Raw genomic sequence first — 12,469 nt, forward strand, 5'->3', positions numbered from 1 at the left:
CCCAATGTCCCCCAATGTCCCCAAACCCCCCAATGTCCCCAATGTCCCCAGATGTCCCCAAAATGTCCCCAAACCTCCCCAATGTCCCAAATGTCCCCAAATGTCCCCAAATGTCCCCAAATGTCCCCAATGTCCCCAAATGTTCCCAATGTCCCCAATGTCCCCAAATGTTCCCAATGTCCCCAAATGTCCCCAAAATGTCCCAAATGTCCCCAATGTCCCCAATCCCCCCAATGTCCCCAGTGTCCCCCAATGTCCCCAAAATGTCCCCAAATGTCCCAAATGTCCCCAAATGTTCCCAATGTCCCCCAATCTCCCCAAAATATCCCCAAAATGTCCCCAAAATGTCCCCAATGTCCCCAACCCCCCAATGTCCCCAAATGTCCCAAAATGTCCCCAAACCTCCCCAATGTCCCCAAACCTCCCCAATGTCCCAAAAATGTCCCCAAACCCCCCAATGTCCCCAAATGTCCCCAATGTCCCCAAAATGTCCCCAACACCCCCAATGTCCCCAAAAATGTCCCCAAACCTCCCCAGTGTCCCCAAATGTCCCCCAATGTCCCCAGAGATGCCCAAGCGCCAGGCCCAGTTTTTAACCCTTTATTGGCGGTGCCACCGCGCGTCCCCCGGAGCTCGGGGGGTGACAGACGCCGTGTCCCCTGTGTCCCCTCCCCGGGGGGGGGGTGACAGCCGTGTCCCCTGTGTCCCCTCCCGGGTGGGGGTGACAGCCGTGTCCCCTGTGTCCCCTCCCCGGGGTGGGGGTGACAGCCGTGTCCCCTGTGTCCCCTCCCCGGGGTGGGGGTGACAGCCGTGTCCCCTGTGTCCCCTCCCCGGGGGGGGGGTGACAGCCGTGTCCCCTCCCCGCTGTCACCCCCGCTGTCACCGCTCAGATCTTGCCGGGGAAGGTCCCCTCCTCACGGGCCTCGTCCCACGCGGTCACCTGGGCGGGGGGACAGAGGGGACACTGGGGACATTGGGGACATCAGGGACATTGGGGACACTGGGGACATCGGGGACATTTGGGAGGTTTGGGGACACTGGGGACATCGGGGGGGTTGGGGACATTGGGGGGATTTGGGGACATTTGGGACATTGTGGGGATTGGGGGGGTTGGGGACACTGGGGGGATTTGGGGACATTGGGGACATTTGGGACATTGGGGACATTTGGGGACATTGGGGGGATTGGGGACATTGGGGACATTGGGGGGATTGGGGACATTGGGGGGATTTGGGGACATTGGGGGGATTTGGGGACATTGGGGACATTGGGGGGATTGGGGACATTTGGGGACATTGGGAACATTGGGGACACTGGGGACACTGGGGACATCGGGGGGGTTGGGGACATTGGGGGGATTTGGGGACATTGGGGGACATTTGGGACAGTGGGGGGGTTGGGGACATTGGGGACACTGGGGACATTGGGGACATTGGGGACATTGGGGACATTGGGGGGATTGGGGGACATTGGGGGACATTGGGGACATTTGGGACATTTTGGGACATTGGGGACATTGAAGACATTGGGGACATTTGGGACATTTTTGGGACACTTGGGGACATTGGGGACATTGGGGGGATTTGGGACATTGGGGGACATTTGGGGACATTTGGGGACACTGGGGACAAATTTGGGACGTTGGGAGGATTGGGGACATCGAGGACATTTTGGGACATTTGGAACATTGAGGAAATTTGGGACACTTGGGGACATTTGGGGACATTTTGGGGACATTTGGGGACATTTTGGGACATTTGGGAACATTTGGGGACATTTTTGGGACATTTTGGGAACATTTTGGGACATTTTGGGACATTTTGGGACATTTGAGGACATTTTGGGGACATTTGGGGACATTTTGGGACATTTGGGGACATTTGGGGACATTTTTGGGACACTCGGGGACATTTGGGACACTCGGGGACATTTGGGGACATTTGGGGACATTTTGGGACATTTGGGGACACTCGGGGACATTGGGGACATTTGGGGACATTTTTGGGACATTTTGGGAACATTTGGGGACATTTTGTGACATTTGGGGACACTCACCCACGAGGAGGGGCACAGGGACTTGTAGACCCGGAAGTACCACTGGCACGGGGCGGCGTCGGCACCGCGGGCACCCATGGCGCGCTGGCAGCGCTGGAAGTCTGGTGGGGACATTGGGGACATCGGGAAAAAATGGGAGAAAAAGGGGAAAAATGGGGAAAAATGGGATTGGGGACATTGGGGACATTGGGGACATCGAGGGGACGTTGGGGACATTGGGGGGATTGGGGACACTGGGGACACTGGGGACATTGGGGGGATTGGGGGGGATTGGGGACATTGGGAAAAAATGGGAGAAAATGGGAGAAAATGGGATTGGGGACATTGGGGACATCGGGGACATTGGGAAAAAATGGGAGAAAATGGGAGAAAATGGGAGAAAATGGGAAAAAATGGGAAAAATGGGAGAAAAATGGGAGAAAAATGGGAGAAAAATGGGAGAAAATGGGGAAAATGGGAAAAAATGGGAGAAAATGGGATTGGGGACATTGGGGACATTGGGGACATCGAGGGGACATTGGGGACACTGGGGACATTGGGGGGGTTGGGGGGATTGGGGACATTGGGAAAAAATGGGAGAAAAATGGGAGAAAATGGGAAAAAATGGGAGAAAAATGGGAGAAAAATGGGAGAAAATGGGAAAAATGGGATTGGGGACATCGGGGACATTGGGGACACTGGGGACATTGGGGGTTTGGGGACATTGGGGACATTGGGAAAAAATGGAAGAAAAAATGGGAAAAAATGGGATTGGGGACATTGGGGACATTGGGGACATTGGGAGAAAATGGGAAAAAATGGGAAAAAATGGGAAAAAATGGGAGAAAAATGGGAAAAAATGGGATTGGGGACATTGGGGACGTTGGGGACATCAGGGACCTTGGGGACATCGGGGGGACGTCGGGGACGTCGGGGACAGTGGGAAAAAATGGGAGAAAAATGGGAAAAAATGGGGAAAAATGGGATTGGGGACATTGGGGACGTTGGGGACATTGGGAAAAAATGGGAGAAAAATGGGAAAAAATGGGAGAAAAATGGGAGAAAAAAAGGGAAAAATGGGATTGGGGACATTGGGGACATTGGGGACATTGAGGGGACATTGGGGACGTTGGGAAAAAATGGGAGAAAAATGGGAGAAAAATGGGAGAAAAATGGGAGAAAATGGGAAAAAAAGGGAAAAAATGGGATTGGGGACATCGGGGACGTCGGGGACATCGAGGGGACATTGGGGACGTTGGGAAAAAATGGGAGAAAAATGGGAGAAAATGGGAAAAAATGGGAAAAAATGGGAGAAAAATGGGAAAAATGGGAAAAAATGGGATTGGGGACATTGGGGACGTTGGGGGGATTTGGGACATTTGGGATATTTTGGGACATTTTGGGGACATTTGGGACATCGGGGACATTGGGGACATTGGGGACACTGGGAAAAAATGGGAGAAAAAGGGGAAAAAATGGGATTGGGGACATTGGGGACATTGGGGACATTTTGGTACATTTTGGGGACATTTGGGGACATTTTGGGGACATTTGGGGACATTTTTGGACATTTTGGGTGAATTTTGGTACATTTTGGGGACATTTTGGGACATTTTTGGACATTTGGGGAGGTTGGGGGCGGCCCCTCCCAGAGACAAAAAAAAACCCCCAAATTTGGGGATTTTTGTGGGTTTTTTTTGATTTTGGGATTTTTTGGGGTCCCCAGGTGGAATTTGGGGGATTTTAAGGAATATTTTGGGGATAAAAACCCCAAATTTGGGGATTTTTGTGGGGATTTTTGGGGTGAATTTGGGGGATTTTGGGTTTTTTGGGGTGCTGAGGTTGATTTTGGGATTTTTGGGGTGAATTTGGGGGATTTTGGGTCGTACCAAGGTGACTTTAAGATACTCTCTGGGAGGATTTTGGGGATAAAAAAACCCCAAATTTGGGGATTTTGGGGGATTTCTGTGGGGATTTTTGGGGTGAATTTGATGATTTTGGGTTTTTTGGGGTGCTGAGGTTGATTTTGGGTTTTTTGGGGTGAATTTGGGGGATTTTGGGTCGTACCCAGGTGACTTTAAGAGACTCTCAGGAAGGATTTTGGGGATAAAAAAAACCCAAATTTGGGGATTTTGGGGGGATTTCTGTGGGGATTTTTGGGGTGAATTTGGGGGATTTTGGGTTTTTTGGGGTGCCGAGGTGGATTTTGGGGTGAATTTGGGGGATTTTGGGGTACCCAGGTAGTTCTGCCAGCAGTTCCGGGTCTGGTTCTGGTTGGGGAAGCGGCCGGAGAGGGGAGAGAAAAAACCCCAAATTTGGGGATTTTGGGGGGATTTCTGTGGGGATTTTTGGGGTGAATTTGGGGGATTTTGGGTTTTTTGGGGTGCCGAGGTGGATTTTGGGGTGAATTTGGGGGATTTGGGGTTTTTTGGGTTTCCCAGGTGGATTTTGGGGTGAATTTGGGGTGAATTTGGGGGATTTTGGGTCGTACCCAGGTGACTTTAAGAGACTCTTAGGGAGGATTTTCGGGATAAAAAAAACCCAAATTTGGGGATTTTGGGGGGATTTCTGTGGGGATTTTTGGGGTGAATTTGGGGGATTTTGGGTTTTTTGGGGTGCCGAGGCGGATTTTGGGGTGAATTTGGGGGATTTTGGGTACCCAGGTAGTTCTGCCAGCAGTTCCGGGTCTGGTTCTGGTTGGGGAAGCGGCCGGAGAGGGGAGAGAAAAAACCCCAAATTTGGGGATTTTGGGGGATTTCTGTGGGGATTTTTGGGGTGAATTTGGGGGATTTTGGGTTTTTTGGAGTGCTGAGGTTGATTTTGGGTTTTTTGGGGTGAATTTGGGGGATTTTGGGTCGTACCCAGGTGACTTTAAGAGACTCTCAGGAAGGATTTTGGGGATAAAAGAAAGCCAAATTTGGGGATTTTGGGGGATTTCTGTGGGGATTTTTGGGGTGAATTTGGGGGATTTTGGGTTTTTTGGGGTGCCGAGGTGGATTTTGGGGTGAATTTGGGGGATTTTGGGGTACCCAGGTAGTTCTGCCAGCAGTTCCGGGTCTGGTTCTGGTTGGGGAAGCGGCCGGAGAGGGGAGAGAAAAAACCCAAATTTGGGGATTTTGGGGGGATTTCTGTGGGGATTTTTGGGGTGAATTTGGGGGATTTTGGGTTTTTTGGGGTGCTGAGGTTGATTTTGGGTTTTTTGGGGTGAATTTGGGGGATTTTGGGTCGTACCCAGGTGACTTTAAGAGACTCTTAGGGAGGATTTTGGGGATAAAAAAACCCCAAATTTGGGGATTTTGGGGGATTTCTGTGGGGATTTTTGGGGTGAATTTGGGGGATTTTGGGTTTTTTGGGGTGCCGAGGTGGATTTTGGGGTACCCAGGTAGTTCTGCCAGCAGTTCCGGGTCTGGTTCTGGTTGGGGAAGCGGCCGGAGAGGGGAGAGAAAAAACCCCAAATTTGGGGATTTTGGGGGATTTCTGTGGGGATTTTTGGGGTGAATTTGGGGGATTTTGGGTTTTTTGGGGTGCCGAGGTGGATTTTGGGGTGAATTTGGGGGATTTTGGGTCGTACCCAGGTAGTTCTGCCAGCAGTTCCGGGTCTGGTTCTGGTTGGGGAAGCGGCTGTCGAACGGCGCCGTTTTGTACCGGCCCAGCTTGGCCCGGATGTCCTCGGCCATCGCCTAATTTGCATAATTAACACCCTCATTAGCGCCTCCGCTCCCCCGCAGCCCTCTGGGCGGCGTTAATTAGCGGCCTGAGGGGGTTAATTAGGGTTAATAGCCGGGGAAATCGTTAAAAATTTGGGGTTTGGGGTGGCTGCAGGGGGTTTGTGGAGAGTGTTAATTAGGGTAATTAACTGCTGGTTAATTAGCTATGCAATTGGTTAGCGCTTAGTGGGTTAATCAGCATTCCAATCTGTCAACTAGCTCATTAACAATTAATTAGTCTCAAGGTCCATTAATAAATAAAATAATACAAAAGATCGAAAATATTGAAAAATCATTAATCATGTTAATGAGTAACTAATTAATTAGCTAACAAACCAGTTAGCGTTTGGTTAATTAGATATCAGCTCAGTTAATTAGTTAGCTCATTGATTATTAATTAACCCCACCCTGTAATGACCAATAACAGAACTAAAAATAGCAAAATAGAAAATTAAAAAAGAGAAATAATTTGCATTAATTACACAAATGGGCAACTAATTAACCACCTAAATAAATGGTTAGTAACTAGTTAATGAATTATCCCCCCGGCCTGTTAATTAGCTGATTAATTATCAATTAATTTCACCCTGCAACAATAAATAATAAAATAGAAGTGGAAACAACAAATTGGCAGCTCATTAATTATGCAAATTAGCAGCAAATAACTAGCTATCAAGCTGGTTACCACCTGCTTAATTAATTACCAGCACAGGCTGTTCATTAGCTAATTAATTGCTAATTAATCTCGCCCAGCAGCGACAAATAAAAGAATAAATCAGAGAATAGCAAAGACTAAAAGCTCATTAATTATGTAAATTAGCTGCTGGGTAACTAGCGAGCAAACTGATTAACACCTGGTTTGTCAGTAATCATTCTGGCTTGCTAATTAGCTCATAAATTACTAATTAACCCCACGTAACAACAACAAATAAGGGACTAAAACAGGACCAAAAACTGCAAATATTAAAAGCTTATTAATTATGCAAATTAGCAGCTAATTAGTTACCTGCAAGGTTAATGAGTGTTTAGTTAGTTAATTACCAACCTAACCAATTAACCAGATCGTTAATTATTAATTAAGATCTCTCAGCAACGAAAAACAGAACAAAACACAAAAGGGAACAGCAGAAACTAAAGTGCCATTAATTATGCAAATGAGCAGCTAATTAGCTAGCTATCCCATTGGTTAGCACCTGGTTAGCTAATTACCAGCCCAGCCAATTAACCAGCTCGTTAATTACTAATTAACCCCCCCAGCAGCGCAGACAGAGCAGAATGCAAATGGCGCAGCCGGGGCTGAGCTCATTGACTATGCAAATGAGCAGCGGGGTAATTTGCATAATCCATTCCTGCCCTCCCAGTTCAAACCAGTTCAAACCAGTGACCCCAAACCCCTCCCAGTATAAACCAGTAACCCCCAAACCCATTCCCAGTATAAACCAGTAACCCCAGACCCCTCCCAGTATAAACCAGTAACCCCCAGACCCCTCCCAGTTCAAACCAGTTCAAACCAGTAACCCCAAACCCCTCCCAGTTCAAACCAGTTCGAACCAGTGACCCCAAACCCCTCCCAGTATAAACCAGTAACCCCCAAACCCATTCCCAGTATAAACCAGTAACCCCAGACCCCTCCCAGTATAAACCAGTGACCCCCAGACCCATTCCCAGTATAAACCAGTAACCCCAAACCCCTCCCAGTATAAACCAGTAACCCCAGACCCATTCCCAGTATAAACCAGTAACCCCAGACCCCTCCCAGTTCAAACCAGTTCAAACCAGTAACCCCAAACCCCTCCCAGTATAAACCAGTAACCCCCAAATCCCCTCCCAGTCCCATCCCAGTTCAAACCAGTAACCCCCAAATCTCCTCCCAGTGCCCTCCCAGTCCCATCCCAGTACAAACCAATAACCCCAAACCCATTCCCAGTATAAACCAGTAACCCCAAACCCATTCCCAGTATAAACCAGTAACCCCAGACCCCTCCCAGTATAAACCAGTAACCCCAAGCCCTCTCCCAGTTCATTCCCAGTTCAAACCAGTAACCCCCAAACCCATTCCCAGTATAAACCAGTAACCCCAAACCCATTCCCAGTATAAACCAGTAACCCCAGACCCCTCCCAGTATAAACCAGTAACCCCAAGCCCTCTCCCAGTTCATTCCCAGTTCAAACCAGTAACCCCAGACCCCTCCCAGTTCAAACCAGTAACCCCAAATCCCATCCCAGTATAAACCAGTAACCCCAGACCCCTCCCAGTCCCTCCCAGTTCCTCCCAGTTTGTCCCAGTTCCCCGCACCTCGCTCCTCTCAAAGTCACCCCCGCTCGCCGCCCGCCGGAAGTGACGTCACCAGGGAGCGCCGAGCGCCGCCCGCGGCCGGAGCGGCTCCTCTGGGGAAAACATGGCGGCGCCGGAAGTGACGTCACGGAGCCCCCCAAAAAGCCATATTTTACCCCAAAAATCCCCGGTTTTACCCCAAAAATCGCCGGTTTTACCCCAAATCCGAATTTTTTACCCCAAAATCCGAATTTTCACCCCAAACTCCGATTTTTTACCTCAAAATCCACATTTTTAACCCAAAATCCCCATTTTTACCCCAAAATCCGAATTTTCACCCCAAACTCCGATTTTTTACCTCAAAATCCACATTTTTACCCCAAAAATCCCCGTTTTTACCCCAAAATCCGATTTTTTACCCCAAAATCGTCGGTTTTACCCAAAAATACCCGGGTTTTGCCAAAAAAATTCCCCATTTTTACCCCAAAATTATAATTTTTACCCCGAAATCCTCGGTTTTACCCCAAATATCCCCATTTTTACCCCAAAATCGGAATTTTCATCCCAAACTCCGATTTTTTACCTCAAAATCCACATTTTTACCCCAAAATCCCCATTTTTACCCCCGAATCCGAATTTTCACCCCAAACTCCGATTTTTTTACCTCAAAATTTATGTTTTTACCCCAAAATCCCCGTTTTTACCCCAAAATCCGATTTTTTACCCCAAAATCCTCGGTTTTACCCAAAAATACACCCCAAAAATCCCCATTTTTTACCCCAAAATCCGATTTTTTACCCCAAAATCCTCGGTTTTACCCAAAAATACCCGTTTTTACCCCCAAAATCCCCATTTTTTCCCCAAAATCCAAATTTTTACCCCAAAATCCTCGGTTTTACCCAAAAATCACCGTTTTTACCCAAAAAAAATCCCCATTTTTACCCCAAAATTCAAATTTTTACCCCAAAGTCCGCATTTTTAACCCAAAAAGCCCCATTTTTACCCCAAAATCTCTGGTGTTACCCCATAATCCACATTTCTACCACAAATTCCCACTTTTTACCCCAAAGTCCCCGGTTTAACCCCAAAAATCCCCCTTTTTTACTCCAAAATCCAAATTTTGACCCCAAATCCCCGGATTTAGCCAAAATCCCCGGGTTTTACCCCAAAATCCCCTATTTTTACCCCAAAATCTCTGGTGTTACCCCATAATCCACATTTTTACCCAAAATCGTCCTTTTTTACCCCAAATCCCCAGTTTTACTCCAAAAATCCCCATTTTTAACCCAAAATCCAAATTTTTACCCCAAAATATTCGATTTTACGCAAAAATCCCCAGTTTTACCCCCAAAATCCCCATTTTTACCCCAAAAATCCCCATTTCTTACCCCAAAATCCCATTTTTTACCCAAAAATCCCTAGTTTTACCCCCAAAATCCCCATTTTTACCCCAAAATCCCAATTTTTACCCCAAAATCCCCATTTTTTGTCCGAATATCCCAATTTTTTATACCAAAATCCCCTTTTTCCCCAAATTTCCGATTTTTTGTCCCAATATCACCACTGTTACCCAAAATCCCCATTTTTTATTCAAAATGCCTGGTTTTACCCAAAATCCCATTTTTTACCCCAAAATTCCCATTTTTTCCCCCAAATCCCCATTTTTAACCCTCAAATCCCCATTTTAACTCAAAACCCCCATTTTTACCCCAAAATCCCCATTTTTGTCACAAAATCTCTATTTTTCACCCAAAATCCCCGGTTTTAACCCAAAATCTCAATTTTTACTCCAAAAATCCCATTTTTAACCCAACAATTTCCCATTTTTAACCCAAAATCCCCATTTTTTAGCCCAAAATCCCCGGGGTTACCCCAAAATCCATATTTTTACCCAAAACTCCATTTTTCACCCCAATTTCTCCTATTTTTACCCCAAAATCCCCATTTTTGTAATGAAATCTCTATTTTTACCCAACCCCCCCGGGTTTTACCCCAAAAATCCCCACTTTTTACCCCCAAAATCCCCAATTTTACCCCAAAATTCCCATTTTTACCTAAAAATTCCAATTTTTACTCCAAAATCCCCGATTTTGCCCCAAAAATCCCAGATTTTACCCCAAATCCTCGTTTTTACCCAAAATCCCCAGTTTTACCCCCAAATCCCCATTTTTGTCACAAAAATCAGTATTTTTTTACCCCAAAATCCCCATTTTTACCTAAAAATCCCAATTTTTTTACCCTGAAATCCCCATTTTTTACACAAAACCTTCATTTTTACCCCAAGATCCAAATTTTAAACCCCAAATCCCGTTTTTTTACCCCAAAATCTCTGGTGTTAACCCAAAATCAACATTTTTTTCCAAAATTCCTCTTTTTCTGCCCCAAATCCCCGATTTTAACCCCAAAATCCCCAATTTACACCAAAATTTCCATTTTTACCTAAAAATCCCAACTTTTCCCCAAAATTCCCATTGTTTTACCCAAAATCTTCATTTTTACTCCAAAATCCCCTATTTTGCCTAAAAATCCTAGATGTTACCCCAAATCCCCATTTTTTACCCCAAATCCCCATTTTTTGTCCAAATATCCCAATTTTCTCCACAAAATCCCCATTTCCCCCCAAAATCCTCGATTTTACCCTAAAATCTCAATTTTTTTACCCCAAATCCCCATTTTTATCCAAAATTCCCGATTTTACCCCAAATCCCCCATTTTTTCCCCAAACCCTTGGATTTTACATTAAAATTCCCATTTTTAACCAAAATCCCCATTTTTTACTCAAATTTCCCGGTTTTTACCTAAAATTCCCCAGGTGTCACCCCAAAATCCCCATTTTTACCTAAAAATCCCAATTTTTTACCCTAAAAATCCCCATTTTTACCACAAAATCCCCATTTTTACCCCAAAATCTCCATTTTTTACCCCAAAATCTTCATTTTTACCCCAAGATCTCCGGTGTTACCCCAAATTCCCTTTTTTCACCCCAAATTCTTCAATTTCTAACCCAAAATCCCCATTTTTACCTAAAAATCCCAATTTTTTACCCCCAAACCCCCATTTTTTACCCAAAACCTTAATTTTTACCTCAAAAATCCCCATTTTTACCCCAAAATCCAAAATTTTACCCAAAATTCCCATTTTTCACCCCAAATTCTCCGATTTTTGCCCCAAAATCCCAATTTTTCACCAAAATCCCAGACTTTACCCCAAATCCCCCATTTTTACCCCAAATCCTTGGATTTTACCCTAAAATCCCCATCTTTAACCAAAATCCCCGTTTTTTAACTCAAAATTCCCGGGTTTCACCCGAAATCCCCAATTTCCCCCCAAAATTCCCGGTTTTACCCCAATTCCCCATTTTTTATCCAAAATCTCTGATTTTTACCCCAAAATCCCCATTTTTTGTCCAAATATCCCAGTTTTTTATACCAAAATCCCTTTTTTTTTGGCCAAAATTTCCATTTTTTCCCAAAATTCCAATTTTGGACCAAAATCCCCGATTTTACCCCAAATCCCCCATTTTTACCCCAAATCCTCGGATTTTACCCTAAAATCCCCATTTTTAACCAAAATCCCCATTTTTTTACCCCAGAATTCCCTTTTTTTACCCCAAAATCCCCCTTTTTACCTCAACATCCTCATTTTTACCCAAAATCCCCGATTTTACCCCAAAATCCCCATTTTTGCCCCAAAATCCCAATTTTCCCCCAAAATTCCCGGCTTTACCCCAATCCCCCATTTTCTTACCCCAAATCTCCGATTTTTACCCCAAAATCCCCATTTTTAACCAAAACCCCGGATTTTACCCTAAAATCCCCATTTTTTAACAAAACCCCCATTTTTTCACTCATAATTCGCGTTTTTTACCTAAAATTCCCCATTTTTTGTTCCCATTTTTCCCCAAAATCCCCATTTTTTAGCCAAAATCCCCATTTTTTGCCCCAAAATCCCCATATTTTTCCCCAAAATCCCCATTTTTTTCCCCAAAATCCCCATTTTTTAGCCAAAATCCCCATTTTTTCCCCCCAAATCCCCATTTTTTCCCCAAAATCCCCATTTTTTGCCCCAAAATCCCCATTTTTTTTCTCCAAAATCCCCATTTTTTCCCCAAAATCCCCATTTTTTGCCCCAAAATCCCCATTTTTTTTCCCCCCAAATCCCCATTTTTTGCCCCAAAATCCCCATTTTTTGCCCCAAAATCCCCATTTTTTACCCGAAATCCCCATTTTTTTCCCCAAAATCCCCATTTTTTCCCCCCAAATCCCCATTTTTTGCCCCAAAATCCCCATTTTTTCCCCCCAAAATCCCCATTTTTTAGCCAAAATCCCCATTTTTTACCCAAAATCCCCATTTTTTGCCCCAAAATCCCCATTTTTTTATCATCCAAATCCCCATTTTCTACCCCAAATTCTCCTCGGGGCGCTCTGAGGGCACTTCCGCCCGGAAGTGGGCG

At 45.5% G+C, this 12,469-nt stretch overlaps 1 protein-coding gene across 2 annotated transcripts; it reads right to left on the reverse strand.

Moving 5' to 3' along the window:
• Positions 1-584: 584 nt before the first annotated feature.
• Positions 585-12,468, reverse strand: COX6B1 (cytochrome c oxidase subunit 6B1). Of its 2 annotated transcripts, XM_085564487.1 has the most exons (5): positions 12,419-12,468; positions 8,038-8,129; positions 5,606-5,714; positions 2,056-2,156; positions 585-940 (listed from the first exon to the last, which is right to left on the reverse strand). In XM_085564487.1, exons 3-5 carry the CDS (start codon positions 5,709-5,711, stop codon positions 887-889), a joined length of 261 nt encoding a protein of 86 aa, XP_085420613.1. In that variant the 5' UTR covers positions 5,712-5,714; positions 8,038-8,129; positions 12,419-12,468; the 3' UTR covers positions 585-886. The 2 variants fall into 2 exon arrangements, with proteins under 2 accessions (XP_085420613.1, XP_085420612.1); XM_085564486.1 differs by lacking the exon at positions 8,038-8,129.
• Between the last annotated feature and the right edge of the window lies 1 nt (position 12,469).

The sequence above is a fragment of the Lonchura striata genome, chromosome 33, assembly GCF_050655825.1.
Source record: "Lonchura striata isolate lonStrDom1 chromosome 33, ASM5065582v1, whole genome shotgun sequence".
NCBI classification, from domain to species: domain Eukaryota; kingdom Metazoa; phylum Chordata; class Aves; order Passeriformes; family Estrildidae; genus Lonchura; species Lonchura striata.